Source organism: Kryptolebias marmoratus, linkage group LG17, assembly GCF_001649575.2.
Source record: "Kryptolebias marmoratus isolate JLee-2015 linkage group LG17, ASM164957v2, whole genome shotgun sequence".
Lineage (NCBI taxonomy): Eukaryota > Metazoa > Chordata > Actinopteri > Cyprinodontiformes > Rivulidae > Kryptolebias > Kryptolebias marmoratus.
The window spans coordinates 21,431,892-21,448,759 of record NC_051446.1 but is presented as its reverse complement, the minus strand read 5'-3'; the positions used below and the strand labels follow the sequence as shown (position 1 = coordinate 21,448,759).

Below are 16,868 nucleotides of genomic sequence, written 5' to 3'. Positions count from 1 at the left end.
TTCTAGATTTCACTGTAAAAACAAACAAACTCTGGGCTCTCGTGTTGACGGTTAAGGAGGGGTTTGGGGTTTTTAAATCTCGAGCCTCCAATTAAAGTGCCTCTGTCTCTTAAAACATCCAGGACAAAAGATGCTTTCATTTTCAATATTTAAACGTGAATAAGGTGCCGCAGGACTTACAGATTTATACTTGATCAAAAAAAGGGTTATGTTGCTCAATAAATACCAGATTTTATGTCAATTTAAGGTGCTGATTAAGGATTTAAACCTAAAAATGTAAAAAGGAATATAAATATGAAGTCCACCTGAGAAAACAGTAGGTCAGCTCTGGATTGAAGTTCAGTTTTGTGTAAATTTGAGGTAAAAATGTGGAGAAATACACCAAATATTTAAAGTTGGGCTTTTCTGTCTCACTTATTGTTTGTTGACGTAATGGAAAAAGTGCATTTAATGTTGTTGTAACAATATAATCGAAGCCCTGCAGGTTTTTTTTTGACAATCCTGTTTTAATAGAAGAAAACTGAACTTTTTATCTTGTTTTTTGAGTTGGATTTACCTCTGAGGACTGAAAATTTATTAAATTTTATTGCATGCTATCATATAAAGAACACTGTTCCTAAAAATAAGATTTAAATTGAAACAGAGCTTTAAATTGAATCGGGTAAAGTTTTGAAATGGGTAATGTTTAGGAATGTTGGGTTTTGAAGTTTGTTAAAGTTTTTGCAATTATAAAACTGATCAAAATGAAATCTTTAGTCACTGTCCTTGTTGAAAAAAAAGAAATTATAATCAATTAAAATCTAGATTTAGTTTAAATGAACTTATTGGCAGGCAGACGATCAAAGATCATCTATTTAACAGGATCACCACTGACAGAAACGTCATTCCAAATTTTCTTTTTGTTTTTTAAGGTTTCTCTCATTGATTTTTTTTTTTGTTTTCTGATTTAAAATCTAGTTTTATTTTAAATGAACTCATCATTACTATAGTCAATCATCTTTTCATGGCTGATTGCATATTTTCACATGACTCAACTTGTCATTTTTAAGATGTGATGATGATGCAGTGCCATTTTCTAAGAGTCTGAAAATTCTTTCCTTCAGTTCTTTTTTTTTAAAAGAAATCCAACAGAAGTCCTATAAATCCCATGATAAATTGGGGATTAGCAGCTTTAAATAATCTTAAATCAAACCAAACAAAGACAGCTGCAGAATGAACTTGTTTCATATTTTATGGCTCAGAGCAGCAACATTTTACAAACACACGACACGTCGCAGATCATTCAAGTGTCCAAGTCTCCACGTGATGCCACAAACATCGTGCACATTTTCAGCTCAACGAGGACACAAACGCTGCTCCTCACACGTCCTCTCATCAAGCTTTAACAGGTTACATCATCAAGTCATTTCACTACATTCAGTCACAGGAACTACCCAACAGTAATCAAGTATAATTTCAGGGAAAGATGCGGTTCAAGTGTCTGTAATACAGATTAAAACTTGCATCCATTATTCCTACAGCCTAGACATGAAGTTGCATAATAAATAAATTACAAAACAAACAGCGGATATACTGGAAGTACTACGTTCTGATATGAACTTTGCTAGGGTTTTCCTACGTTACCTTGGGAATAATTGTCTTTTTTTTTTTTTTTTCAGTGGACCGAGCTGCAACTTTGCTGTTTTGTTTCCCTTTTCTTGTCCTACTTTGCATCAGTTTTGGTGACATTTAGATCCACCACTGTACACGCAAGAGACTAAATCTAAAGTCATAAGACTCCTTTTGAGTCTGAATTTATCAAATGGATGCAAAAAATGAGCTTAACCCAAAGAGTTAACGGGTCAGCGTTTGCCTCTCAGAACAAAATCAACTCCAGCCTCTGAAACTCAGATATCTGCTGCTTTTCTTCATCTTCTTCAAAGGAAAGTTGTACATTTGAGCTTTTGGATGGTTGGATGGATCATTAAAGATGTTCTTTTTGGTTCTGTAGATTTCCTAACCTCGGAGCGATGTACTCTTTGCAAAATATCTCATGAACCACTGAACGGATTTGAATGAAACTCAGAAAGGGATCATTAGATAAGTATGTACAACTGGGGTCAACCCAATTCAAGATGGCCTCCACTTCAACTTACACAAAAATGACTATAACTCCGTGAAATTTACAGGTGTTGAGCTGAAGTTTGGTGTGGTAGTAGCTGAGAGTCGTTGTCACCACATGCTCTGTGCTCCAGCTCCTGAGAGGAAGACGGATCGTTTCCCAGAGAGGTTTCCTGGTTGTGAGCAGAGCTGTGAGGTAGATTGATGTTCCAGCAGAGGCACTGGTGTTTCTGTGCAAAACGAACCACATCTGCAACACGAGCCGGTTCTCTTTAGCCCTCCTGTTCTTGAAATAAGGTTCTCTGGAGATTTGTTCTGCAGTTGGAAGACATCAACTGATGGCGTTATTGTCGAAGCAGCTAACGTGGAGCAGCTGAGGCTCTTCCTCTGTTTTCATTCAGGTCTTCTTTGGTTTTCTGAATGCGGGAGAAGATCTTCCGAAACAGTTCTTTATACTCCGGCTGGTGGCGGTCGTCCTCCACGTCTGGCAGACCCAGGCGAGCTGCAGCGACCTCTGAGGTCTGTAGAGGCTCGTCCTCCTCCTCGTCCTCCTCCTCCTCCTCCTCACCCAGCTGGCAGCGCCGCAGCAGCTCGTCGTACTTCACCTGCAAGGCGCTGTACTGCGCGTCGACTTCGTTGAGCAGCGAGATCCCTCGGTACTTCACCACCTCGGCCCGGCGCACGCAGGAGCACTCGTGGTCGTAGATCCCGTCGGGGGAGTCGGGCGCCTGCGTGGCCTTCATCAGCCGCTCGCTGGCCCAGCGCTTCAAGACGGACGGGATTCTGACGGCGGCCGGCTCTCCTGCGCTCTCCTCCTCCGGGTTGAGGAGCAGTGAGTGCGGCAGCAGGCCGTGGAGGAAGTCTGACCGGGTCCGTCTGGAGGAGGACTCCGATTTCCAGAGCTGACGGAGCTCCTCGGCTTCGTGTTCCAGCTCAGACACTCGGGCCTGATGGAGGCAACAGAATAAGGAATAAAAAATGAGAGAAATAGCAAAGAGGGGGACAGGGGGCAGTGGTGGTGCTGGATGACCCTAACACACGGGTGAGAGATCATCAGTCTGACCTGACACCCCTCCATCCTGGTCAGCTGTTGCTCCAGCGCTGCGTTTTCTGACGCCAGCAGCTCGGCCTCCCGTTCGGCCTCCTCGCGGCGAGCGCGCTCAGCGGCAAACTGAGTCTGCAGGGCGCGGAGCGATTGCTGCAGCGACGCCTGCTCCTCCTCGTGCCACGGCGCGCCGGAGGACTCGAGGTCATCGGGCTGCTCGTCGGGGTCACGGTCAGAGCTGCACAGAGACGCCAAACGTTCAGCTTCACCTCAGATACAAACCAGGAGACAAAGATGAACTCTCTAACGCTGCACGGCGGATCCAAACAGTCATTTTAAAGTTTTCATCTTTGGCTTTATGTGTCAATATGGATAAAAAAGTCTGTTTATGAGATTTGAAAATCATTGCATTCAGTTTTTCTTTACATTTTAAAGGACATCCTAACATTTATGGCAGTGGGGTCGTATGTGTTGAATTTATACACATAAATTAAGTAAAAATAATCAACTTTTTTCACAGAAGCAGTAGTGCTGTCACAACTTACAAAAGCACTTAGTTAGGAGGAGACAGGGTGGCTTTGTGTCGCAACTGAATGCACATTATGCTGCAAATTTCACCATTTCCTGTGAGACCTGTCTGCACTACATTTATTCACTTTTAACCGAACTTGACAATTTACTTTTTATGAATAATAAAGATGAGTTTAACTCCAGTGGACTGTCTCAGTGAGGTAACATGGGATACAACACTCCTGTTTGCTGAATTGATCTCAAACATCAACAAATATACAGCCTGTGACACAGCTGAAAGCGTCCCCCCCCCCAAAAAAAAGGCGAGCGATACTGTAATCGCCGCTCTCTTTGTCTGTCTGTTAGCAAAATATCTCATGAACTAGCGGCTGGATTGTAACGAAACTCTTAGAAAACAGTGACTGCATGTGCCTCTACACCTGATTAGCTTTTGGAGTCGACCCAATTCAACATGGCTGCCACAGTTAAATGACCTTATCCTTCACAAAGATAGCTGCAACTCAGTCAGCTTTACAGATACTGTGGTAATAGCTGAGAGTCGTCCCCAACACAACCTCTGAGCACTAACAGATCCAAGTTTTAATCAGTGTTTCTTAAAGCACAAAATGATCTCTTTAGTTTTGTTTTTGTCCACAACCCAAAGATATTTATTCCTTTTTAATAAATTACTTAAAGCAGTTATCATTTATTAAACTAGTTGGGGCCTTCATTTATAACTAGATAACGACTTATCCCTGTCCATCGTTACATAACCACGGTCTTAGACAGGCAAAACAGAGTTAAAAGGTGACAGACACAGATTTAAAAGGTCAAAGTTCATGAGCCAAGTTTAGCCCTAAGGCACCGAGGTCGTTCAATGAGACGCAGAAATAAACAAAAACGGCATTCCTGGTTGCAAATTCTTCAAATTTAAACTCGTTTTAGGGGATTTTTTTTTGACTGTTCATGTCCAAAAGAAAAGAGAAAAAGAGCAACAACCGGAGAAAATGCTTCTAATCGAGGAGGCGAGGTGATTAGATTACAATCGATCCGCTTCAGAGCGTCATCGACCCACGTCTGCTCCCCTCCGGCTCAGACTTTGACCCCCTTCCTTCCAACGCCACGCAGAACGCCCCTGCCGCGTCCTTATCAGCGAGGACTTCCACAGATCCGGACCTGGATGTTTGACGGGATCAGAGAGGCCGAGGGGAGGCGGCGAATGAAGCTGCCCCACTGCAGATCAACAGGAAGTGGGCTCAGCGTGACACACTGCTGCGAGGAACAGGATTAACACAGGGGGATTTACTGATCCCCCCCTTCTGGAAGCCTGCGAGGAGCGGCTGGATCAGTGACAAAGCAGCTAAGATGAAATAAATGTTTGCAACAGGAGTTTTCCAAATGAATTCGTCCAGTCTTTTAGTTTAGGCTCCAAAGCCTTTAAAATGAATTATAATACAACAATAATGGACATGTCCCTGCAGGTGGACAGCTGTGAAGGTACACAGGCAGTGAAGATGTTTTGTCATCAATTCTGTTAATTTGTTTCTTTCTTTAATCTCATGAGTCCCTTTTAAGTTTGACCATTTTTGTGTCCTCACCCGAGTGAGTTCTGCAGCTCCTGCAGGCAGGACACGCTCTGAGAGCCGCGAGGAGGCCATTTCTCTCTGTCCGGAGACGATCGAGGAGAACGAGGACTCAGCTTCAGCTCCTCCACCTGATGCTGCAGCTCCTCCACCTGCGCCTGCAGCAGCTCCACGGTTTCTGTTAACCTGTGTGGGGAGGGGGACAAAAAAAGAAAGAAGAAATCCACTTAAAGCTGACGGTAAGGAAGCGCTTTGGCTCATTCGTTTTCCAGATGGCCGCTCGTCCCACCCCTGGATCTTCTGCTGAGCCGTCCTGTTGTCCAGAACCAGCTTCTGGTTGCTCTGCTCCAGCTCGCGGGCGGAAACGTCGAGCTGCTCGTAAACCTTGGCGTGCTGGTCGTTCACCTGCCTGAGGAGGTCCACCTGCTTCGTCAGGTACTGAGAAACAAGGACAGGAGGAAGAGGAAACATAGAGAAAAAAGAAGGAACACAAATCAATCGTTCACAGTGTTCCAGCCCCAAAAACACACTCAAGGCTATATAAATAAACTCTATCAAGCATTTCTGAGCATTAGAAACCTGTAATCACACTGATATCATTTATTTAAAGAAATATTTAATTTCTTGTAGCTTAAACAAACCTCTCTGTATGCTAGAGCTCGGATAAAATAGGTTTACGAGATTAATTAAAACCCATAAACTTATTATAAATGAGAATCAGAGAGAAAAAATGGCACATTTTGATGTTTAATCTTCATTTTCAGGGGAAAATAAAGCAACTTTATTGTTCTTAAAAACAAAAACAAACTATTCTAGGGATAAAGAATTGCAAAGAATGAACTGCAGACTTAAAACAACCTGGAGAAAAAGGAGTGAAATGAATTTAAAAATTCTTAAAAAGACGATCAGAACGCAGCATCTGTAAAATAATGGTTTGACCTGAAATGAAATTTAATGTCAGGCTTCCTTTGGCACACCTTATGTCTCTGATGTTTAATGCCAAGAACAATTTATCTTATCAGCCGCAGCAAACAGAACATCTTGAAACTTGTTGCGTCTTATCTGTGGACCTAAAATCCCCACAGGTTAAAAAAAACTGAACATCAGTCTGAATGTTAGCAAAATACCTCCTGGACCACCGGACAGGTTTTAATGAATCTTTCAGGAATTAATCACAGAGTGTGGAACTACAGCTAATTAGCTTTTTGAGCTCAAAATTGCCACCACAGCTTATCAATCTCAGGACAACATGACCAGGGCTATAACTGAAGTAATTTTATAGATATTGAGCTGAAATTTGGTGTGGTAGTAGCAGAGACTCATCCAAAATATGTCATTTTTTTCATTGAAAAAGGGTTTGAATGTTAGGATTTTATCCTTAGATTGTTTTCTAATGTCACAAAGATCTGATGGTGCAAAGTTTGATCAGGTTGTGCTCACCTCGATCTCCTGCAGCTGCTCCTGGTCGGTGGCGTACATCTGCTGCAGGCCCTGCTCCAGCTCCCGGTTCCTCTCCAGGAGAGACTTCCCGAGCTCGGCGGCCAGCTGCAGGTCTGCGGGGTCGGGAACCGGACAGGTAGGTTTAAAAACTGACCACAACAGAGCAGCAGGACAACAACCAAAAATGGCCACTTGGCCTAACAAAATGCATAATGTCAGAATTTATCATCAACAAACTAATCAAATATATAACTAATCACTAAACAGCCAGGATAACAGTGATTCATGTCCACAAGCAGCTTTTTCTACCTTTAAAACTGATTAATTTAAATTTAAAATAAATGCTCTAAATGTACAGCTAAACAGCCTCCTTTAAACTGTAGTTTTTAGGACATAAAAGAGTAAAAATTATAAAAACAGAAGGAAGTTTTACACATAACAATCAAGGTGAAAGCAGAAAATGAAGGCAAACTGACAGCTTTTATTTATTTGTTTAATATGTTGCAGCATGTGTGATTCCTGCTGACTCCTGCCCTTTTTCTGCACCCAGTAATCCTCCACTGCTCTTTTTTTTAAAACAGAATTTCTCTTAATCTCACCCTCCACCCTCAATAAAAATAAAAAGACTGATTTGTTCAAAAGGCAGTAAAATTAAACCTTCACAGGTTTAAATATACATATATATATTAGGGATATTAAAAGCATAATTAGCTGCTGTTTCCTCCTTTTTTTGCAGTTTGAGAGTAAATATAATAGAAAATGTGTGGTTTTTATGTGTAATTTCACTGTAAAGACATAAAGGGAGTTTACCATGCTCAAGGTCCTGCTTGTCATACCAAGGTTCCTCCTCCTTGATCTCAAATTCCTCCTCAACAATCATCATGTCCGTCAGCATCTTCAGCTCAAAAACAGAAGAAAATAAAATAAAAATTCCCCTCAGATGCACAGAAACATGTTTCTGCTCCTGAAAGGACCCGGCTCAGCAGCCGGCTGCGGGCTGCGGCGCTCAGCAGCAGACTGACACACAGACTGACGCACAGACACGCTGAAGCGCTGCTGCGCTGCGCACAGAACCGGCTTCCGGTCTGGACTTTCAGAGTAAAAGCTGCTGTACTGAAGAAAAAAGGATATATTTCACAAAAATTTGTCTTCATATATTGAATATTGACTTTTATTGTATGTTGTGTTAAATTACTACTACTACTACTGATACTACAACTATTACAACTACTACTACTACTGATACTACTACTACTACTAAAAATGACTACTACTGCTATCACTACTACTATTACTATTACTACTACTATTAGTACTACTACTAGTAATAATAATAATACTTTATTTATAAAGCCCTTTAAAAACAACTATAGCTGTAACTAAGTGCTGTTAATCTAAAATTAAATAACATTTAAAACATAAAATAGCAACAATAAGACTAATATTAGATTAGATATTAAGATTTTATCCCTAATAAATGAAGAAATTAATCATCTGTATGATGGAATACAGAATAAATCTCTGTATGTCTTCATAAACAAGTGATGATGGTTTCCTCCTTTTTATTATTATTTTATTTAGTTAGACAGACACTGTTATAAAAACACGTCTTTTTTAATTTACATTAAAAATACACATTCTGCTCAAACTGGGAAGTTTTTCTTCTTTTTATTTTTAATTTGAAGGTTTTTTGCTTGGAAAAAAAGTAAATTTTCAAATAAAGCTATTGTTTGAAAGGGTTAAAAAAAATACTGTGCCTTTATTTTGAAGTTCTGACGTTAAATTTCCGGTGCCGACCTGCCTCACGCCAGTTTAACGTCACTGCACCTGCTTCCTGCTCCACGTCACCTTCACCACACGGGGGCGCTGCACAGACTCCTATATATTATAAGAAATTAAATCACAATAAATCAGCAGTGAAAATTAAGTTTTTTACTCAAATTAAATATATTTTATGATAAAACAAAAAGTGTTTCACATGTTGAGCCACATAAAAAAGTAAAACTTTGATTAAATTTCAGTTTTCAGCACAAATCAGAGAGCAGAGACGTAAACTAAAGCATGTTTCTTGAGTTTAATGTTGACACAAAATGTTTCACCTCACATTTTGCTGCTTGAGCAAAACAATAATTAAAGTTTTTTTTTTCATTAATAAATGTTTTTAAAAGCAACACAACATTCGACTTTATGTGTCGATTTTATTTTTCTCGAACTGAGTTTGTGTTTTAGGTTCAAATGCAAAAGAATTCCTTTATAACAAGAGCAAGTCTTGCATTTTATTTTGCTTCTACTGTAATAACCCAACTTTATTATTTTTAATTAGGCAGAGCTCAGGTTTGCTCATCAAACTACTAAAACATTAATGAAGCGTTAATAACAAAGGAATCTTTGTATTATGTATCTAAAACACGTTTATGACATTTTTTAGCAGTAAAAAGGCTGCAGATCAGTGTGACTGTAAGCAGAAGAAGGAGTTGTGAGTAAAAGTACTTTAAAATTGTACAAATACTTCTTTAAAACTCTGATGGATGGTGCAGTTTTACAGTGAGCCACCCTGCAGCGCAGTGTCATTCTTCCCCCAGCTGGTGGCGCTGTGGTTTTGTTTATTTCTGCTCAGGGACCCAAACCCAACAATAAAGTCTGGATTCAGCCCAGACAAAGAAGACACGATGCAAAGATTGTCAATAAATATAAATTCTTCATCTGAACAGATTAAAATGTGATCCACGGCTCAAGGCTTGGATCAGATTATTACAGATGATGAGATCATCCCAGGAGATGAGAAGGTCCCTTCATCTTCATCATCATCACACTACCTGACAGCAGCTACTGAACTCTGCTCCAGGATGATTTTGTGTTTTCTCCTCTGACTTCTGTGCATTAGTTCATCTGATGGTTTAACGCTGCTGCACCTGCAGTGACTCATGAACTCTCCAGCCTCCACCTCCGCTGAGAGCAAAAGATATTTTTACTTTCCGCCGCTCTGATTTCTCTTCCTGTGCTAAAAGTTCCTGCATCTGTTCTGTGCCAGTGAACTCAGGTCTGTCCTCAGCTTTTACACAAAACTGAACTCACACCAGCCTCGTCTGAACTTTGTCTCGAACACAGAACTTGAAAAATAAACATTAGGCTGTTTTTAATGTTGGTCTTTGTTCACTGTGTGCAGAAAGGAGCTGATCTTTAGGTTTGCTTTAAACGTAATTATGAAGCAAACACAGAAAAACAGAAGGAACACAACTTGATCACAAGATAGTAACAACAAAATAAAAATACTGAGTAATAACTGGTCTAAAGTGGAGATTTGACACTGTTTATTGAAATGCCAAACATATATTTTTCCATTTTCCTCCTTGTTAGGAGATCAGATCTGTCACGTAAAAAAAATTAAACACTTTGGTGTAGCTTTTGACTGTGAGACAGCTTGTTTTTCTGTGAATATATGTGTGAAAATACAATGAAAGTTGTAACATCTGCTGGATTCCCCCCCCCCCATATTTCATGATGTCTTCCTCCTGGACATGTTTCACCTCAACATCAACTTTTGGGAAGCTGTCTTTGCATCCTGGGTCTAAAACGGCCCAATAGGTTGATTCAAAACACTTAAAACACAACAATGAATGCAAATTTAGCCATGCGTGGTTATTTTAGCATTTTGATCAAAGGCACTCATCGCAAAGACGTGAAAAACCAGTAAAATAAAAATCATAATAAACAAAACCTGGACGTATAATGTAACGTGACTCAAGCTTCCAGGTGGTTTTAAAAGGGTCTGTCTAGGGCTTTGTTTACATTGACTGCGTACCCGTATTTCAGAACGTCATATCAATATATGTGGAAAACAACTGGAGTAAATTAATTCAAACTGCATCGTTTGGTGTAGTTCAGGATAACCTTTCATATGTTTGATTTTTGATTTAATAGGAACATTTAGCTCCAAGCAGTGGCATGTGAACACAGACAGAGGGGGAAAAGGCCAAACAACATGGTGGCGTTGCAGCAAAGTTGACCTTTTTGGGTAGAAAATCATTACTTGTATTCCTGCGTTACGTTTACCTGCATCTGCAACATAACCTTTACATTTAATGAGTCGATTCTAATCGTTCCTTCTTGAGCTTGAACGGATATTTGCGGCGACTTTGAAGATATTATTTAAAGATTTGATCTGAGAAAGACTGGGTAAAAAAACACAAGGCTTTTATTTGGTTAAAACCTCCACAATGGGACACAAAATGAGGAAAATAAAACACCTAAGCATTCCTTGAATGAATGCATTTCGCCCCACTACCTTTCATGAGTTGTAGACTAAAATCAGCGAGTTGTTCAAAAGTCACGTGCAAGCTTAAACAATATTTTGAGATGTCACTTTCAGAGTATGTGTCACAGATGACTCGGCAACTAGCGTGTCAAATTTTAGCTCAGTATCTCCAAAGCTGATTAAAGTGTAACCATCAGCTTTGGCAGCCATCTTGAATCAGACTGACTCCAAAAACAAAATCAGTCGTAGATGTAAAATGTGACAATTACCTTCTGAGGGTTTCGTTTAAATCCATCCAGTGGATCGTGAGATATTTTGCTAACAGACAAACAGGGCTGACTCCAGCAGTTAATGTTAAGGTTTTAAGCCATAAATCTGTCCCAACGAGGAGCACTTTGAGCAAATGTAGCGAATGACTCTCAGCTGCCATTGCACCAAATTATAGCTCAATGTCTGTAAAACTGACTGACTTGTAGCCATTTCCGTGTCTTTTAGGGTCACTTGCCTTTGGCGGCCATTTTATGTTGACTCCAAAAACTAATCAGTTGTAGATGTGCATTCAGTGATCTCTTTCTGCAGAGGTTCATGAGATATTTTGCTAACAGACACACATTTACTGCCTGCCTTTTGTTTTGGTGATAAAATCTTGTCATTATTTGTCATCAAAATGTGTAACCTTTTCTCCTGAGAGTATTATGGTAATTTCTTTCATTAAAGATAATATATTCGTGCCGTTATTAACGCATAAAAGTCGTGATCATTAGGAGTCATTTTAAGCAGCAGCTGAATGGGTTTTCACAGATTGCGGGAGAGGTTTTCAAGCTGCAGGAGTCTCGCTCACCTCGGGCCACACGATTCTGTCAGGATGAAGATTAGCTGCTCTAACATTAAGCCTTTCCTTTAAGGCCTTCTTAGACACAGGCCTTTCATCTTCACCGTGCTCTCCGCTTTCCCTGCGCCACCCATCTGTCCTCCTGGTTTCTTCATCTCTTGTTTTGTCAACGAGACGAGCGAGGAAAAGGCCAGAGGAAGATTTCTCTCAGAGTGACAGAATGGCTGCAATCTTTCCCTTCAGAATCAATAATGTTTGTGTTTCTACTCACAACTGTGACATTTTTTGTTTCTTTTTGCTTTTATTGATGTTGTGCTGCAGCTCCAGCTTGGATTTCATGAAGTGTGAAATGTCAAAAACAAGAGAATTGGACCCCGTGCTGCTCTTTGGGCCCACCTGGCAGGAACGAAAGAAAGAAAGAAAAGAAAAAGAAACATTTCCACTCGTGTTTTCTGAAGAGAAGCAGCACAATAATGGATTTGCGAAGGAGGGGAGAGTCGGATTGGAGGAAATTGAAATATTACAGGGGAGGGTGCAGGATGATTACCGTGGCGCTCACCAGGCCGTGCACACGCTCCCCGAAGCAATCCGGCTTGGTGATGGGGCTCCTCGATGAAGCAGTGACAATAATGTGCAGCAGAAACTGGTAATGAGTCGTTAAAAAAGAAGCGATTTGGAGCTTTACTGATCCGTTTCCATACCAACTGTCCTGGCCACGGGAGTTGGATCCTCTAAATATTGAGAGGAAGGGGGGGCTGTAATGGGATTTTGGGAAGTGCTTCTGGGGAAAAACCCCCCAAAACACATTCAATTTATATTTATCTGGTTGTTTAAAATAAAACGAATCTTCAAAGCTTCTCGCTTTGAGCAGAAACTCATTCTGACTGGCGCGAAGCAGCCAGCTTACAACCATTTTATTTATTTCAGCTGATTCTCATTTTATTTCCACCCTCTTTTGTTCTGGACTCAAAACAGCCAGGGACGGCTGATGCATTCGTTCTGATGGGAGCTGCTGCGTTGCCATGACGACCAGGCGTTTGCAGAAAATCGTGGTGGTGGTGCCAGCTCTCATCCAGGATCAAGTAGCTGCTTGCACGGTTGTACGGGTTTGGGTGGAGTCGAGGGTGGGACAGAGACACCGCCGGCACACGTGATCCATGCTGTGCAGCTGGAACCAGATGTTTACATACACCCTGTGTAAAAGAAATCAGCCAATCAGCTTTCGACCTCCACGACTCGGCTCCATCCTCGCCTGAAGGCGCCACGTTCATCTGTTCAAACAGTTACACTCGAGCATAAACACCATGGGAACGTCCTGCCATCATACCGCTCAGGAAGGAGACGGTTCTGTGCTCCTGAGATGAGCAGAAACGTGCGCATCGTTCACAAAACAGAAGCAAAAGACCCTGTGAAGATGCTGAAGCTGCAGCTGTGTCATTCTCCAGAGTGAAGTGAGTCCTGCACCAACATGGACTGAAAGGCCTCTCAGTGAGGAAGCAGCCATGACTCCCGAAGCAACAGAACAAAGACAGATTACAGTTTGAAAACGCATCTTAATCTTTGGAGACGCGTCCAGTGGTCTGATGAAGCCGAAGCTGAACGTCTGGCCATAATGACCATCGTTACGTTTGGAGGAAAAAGGGGAGGAGCTTCCAGCCTGAAAACACCATCCTAACTGTGAAGTACGGGGGTGGCAGCATCATGCCGTGGGGGTATTTCACACTTCACGACAAAGATGGCATCACAAGGAAAGACATATTGAAGCATCATCTCAGGACATCAGTCAAGAAGGTAAAGCTGGGACACAAATGGGTCTTCAAATGGACAACGATCCTAAAGAGACAAGTTAGTTTAAAAATGGCTGAAGGACAACAAAGAGACCATCATGAAGCCCTGATCTCAGTCTTATAGAAAACCTGTGGGCTGAGCTGAACCCAAATAAAGTAATATCCTAACTGACCTAAAACGAAAGGTTTAGTCTGATTAAATGTCAGACAGTAAAAAAAAGTGTATGTAAACATTTGGTTTCATATAAGTGTAACTTTTTTAGAGCACAGGTGGATCTGTGTTGTTTACTGACAAGAAACGCAATAAAGAGAAATTTAGGAACAACAGAAATTGGGGTGAAAAGGGATGTACAGATAACCGGGGAGATAAAGATGGCAATGATGATAAGAAAAATTGGGAACTGAGATAGGAGAAATTGGATTTGTGTTATCACTAAACGGCAACATCAAAGGTTTCGCTGGCAGAGAAAACTGCAAAACTTTAAAAAAAAAAGTTAATTTCACAAGTAATCTCCCACCCCGGGGCTCGTGGGTAAAACAAAACTCTGTGAAGTAGATGAATTTAGCTAATCTCTCTCACACAGCTTCAGGGAATCACAGAGGCACAAGGATAAAAAAAGAAAATGCCCAAGTGCACGAGTTGGTGCTGGAAATTCAGGAAACGGAGACATTCCACTCCATTTGTTGTGTGCGAGAAGGACTGTTGTCTCTGCGAGCACAAAGAAAAAGAGCCTCGCTTTTAATCAGAACTTAAAATGTAGTGAGAAGGCGGGTTAAAAACTGACAGACAGCTGTCTTCTGTTCGGGTAGTTTTCTGTTGTTTGTGGATGAAAAGTGACACGACGACACACTTCACTGAGACAGCCGAGAGGAGCAATGATGGATGGTGTGTGACGGAACAAAAGCCTCTCAACTTAGAACCAAAACTCTGCTTCATTGTGTGAACTAAAGAATAAATGATTGATACAAATCAGGAAATCAAATTAGGTAGCTGTCCTACAATAAACGCTTATTTAAATGGGTGGTCAGACGGGGGCCACTGTTTGTCTTGAGGTGGCACACCAAAATTAAAATAAAAAGCCAAAACAGAATTTTAGGAGTTTCATTGTTCTGTTTTCATATAAAGGTTATTTTAAAAACAATAAACAGTCCAATATGGGAGGCCTATTTTACTTTACCTTACTACTAATACTCAGCTCAGTGATGATTATTCTCTCCTCTCTTAAATTCATATCCATAAATCAAACTAGCTTTATCCAAATGCCTTGCACTTTAAAACTGTAACCCAAGGGGATGACTCTCAGCTACTACCACGCCCAATCTTAGCCCAAAATCTGTAAAACTGACGGAGTTATAGCAACTTCTGTGTCCGCTAATCTCAGTTGGCTGTGGCTTCCATCTTGAATCAATTTGACTCCAAAAGTCGATCAGCTGTAGATACACATCTAATGATTATTTCCTGAGAGTTTCATTAAAATCCCTCCAGTGGTTCATGAGATGTTTTACTAAAAGACAGATTTTGCATTTGAGACATTCGGACCAGCAGGGGGCCAGTCTGGGGCCCAGCAAATTTATAAGGGGGACCACTGCCCCCACTGGTCCCTCCTTCGTGGCACCCTTGTAATTATAAATATTGTAATTTGAAACACTATCCTTTCAAAAACAAAGTGCTTAAAATCAAACACTATTCTGAGCTGCAGTGGAAAAAAAACAAGTGTTTCATGAATTTTTTCTTGTCTGTTAGTAAATTTGATAAAACCGAGGAAACATTCATGACGGAAAATGGCAGCAAAGTAGAATCAGCACAGCCAAACTTTAGCTGAGCGTGACATAATTTAAAAAAAACAACATTTTTTAATCATAGCTGTTGACAAAACTGCATGAAAGCGTTTGACTGCGCCGCATTTGAAAATGATCTGGGATGAAGGACATCCCAGCGCTGCAGATCAAAACCAAAAAGCCATCTGACAGGATGTTTTGTCTTCACCCAGCAGTTGGACCGCCGCTTGAAAAAGATCAGCTCAGCTTTTATTTTTTGCTTTTGATGGGGTCATCGCTGAGAGTCATCCCCGACTTGCATGAGATTGGGTTGTTTTCTGGTTTGATGAATTTTCAGCCTGTTTCCGTCTGCCCCTCTTCGGTTTCCTGTCAGGGAGCGAGAGGCACAGCTGTGTGGTTACCATGGTGACCACAAATGAGTCACCGGCAGCAGCTTCAACACTTCTTTTGATTCTCTTTACACCTCTTGCACAGTTTATACATGACAATGTTGCCGGGTTACAAAATAATGTAGGAATTTTGGGCTGCAGCTGCATTGGCACCAGTCAAAGTTTCTTATATATATATATATATATATATATATATATATATATATATATATATATATGTATAGTACAGAGCAGTGGTGCCCAATCCTGGTCCTGGAGGGCCACTATCCTGCATGTTTTAGTTGTTTTCCTGCAGAAGCTTGCTAATCATTCATTCATTTAAATCAGATGTGTCAAAGCAGAGAAACATGCAGGATTTGTGGCTCTCCAGGACCAGGATTGGACACCCCTGATATAGCAGATTTTTTTTATTAAATCCAGTTTTATACAGTCCATGAATGGAACAGGACTCTTTAGATTTAATTCTTCCTCCTGAGCATGCACAGGGCCTCCAACTTGAAGAAACCTGCAGGAGAACCGGGTTTAGGATGGACAGTAATCTGCATCAGCAGGCCGGGGACTGAGTCTCGCTGTACCTCAAAGGAATGCACATTCCTGCCGCTTTTCATGCCAGAGTTTTAGACTAAGGTAATCTTTTGCTGAGAAATGACAGAGTTGGAGCCGTTTAAGCCTCAAAACAAACAGTCGCTGCAAAAACTCCAAGTCGGATCATTCTTCAACCATGACTGGCAGGAGACTCTGATGTGTGATTTTTTTATGTTTCTGTGTGAGAAATTAAAAATAACCTTCACTTCCAGTTTTGAAGGGAATATTTTAAGTTAGAATATACCTCAAATCTGTGCACTCTCTGCAATCTGGGAGGATTTGAAATAAACAGTGAGAGACACTTTGGTTGAACAAAGACAAAAAACCTACATTTTTATTAATAGTTGGCATATGCACCAAAGAAACTTAAGTTGGCTTGACATCCTCACATGATAGTTGAACAATTTGTGGTAAAACCTGTAAAATGCATCAAAAAGCCAGTTAAGACATGTAAAGTCTAACTTTCTGTGACTCGTTTAAACTTTAAATGATGTCTCTAATGTGAAGAACATCCGAGCTGTAGAGCTCCAGAGAGGGCTCAGATTTCTCATCTGTTACCAAAA

At 40.9% G+C, this 16,868-nt stretch overlaps 1 protein-coding gene across 1 annotated transcript; it reads right to left on the bottom strand.

The window, feature by feature from the left end:
* Positions 1-1,213: 1,213 nt before the first annotated feature.
* Positions 1,214-7,724, bottom strand: LOC108246293 (cerebellar degeneration-related protein 2). The gene is made up of 6 exons (XM_017433757.2): positions 7,489-7,724; positions 6,679-6,791; positions 5,528-5,676; positions 5,254-5,424; positions 3,164-3,383; positions 1,214-3,047 (listed from the first exon to the last, which is right to left on the bottom strand). Exons 1-6 carry the CDS (start codon positions 7,571-7,573, stop codon positions 2,460-2,462), a joined length of 1,326 nt encoding a protein of 441 aa, XP_017289246.1. The 5' UTR covers positions 7,574-7,724; the 3' UTR covers positions 1,214-2,459.
* Positions 7,725-16,868: the final 9,144 nt, after the last annotated feature.

Bases quoted from the DNA above. Each gene is read 5' to 3' on its own strand.
- LOC108246293 (XM_017433757.2), bottom strand. From the start codon at position 7,573: ATGCTGACGGACATGATGATTGTTGAGGAGGAATTTGAGATCAAGGAG. The intron at 6,792-7,488 runs GTAAACTCCCTT...CCGACCCCGCAG, and splicing joins CAAGCAGGACCTTGAGCATG to ACCTGCAGCTGGCCGCCGAG. The intron at 5,677-6,678 runs GTGAGCACAACC...CTTGTTTCTCAG, and splicing joins AGCAGCTGCAGGAGATCGAG to TACCTGACGAAGCAGGTGGA.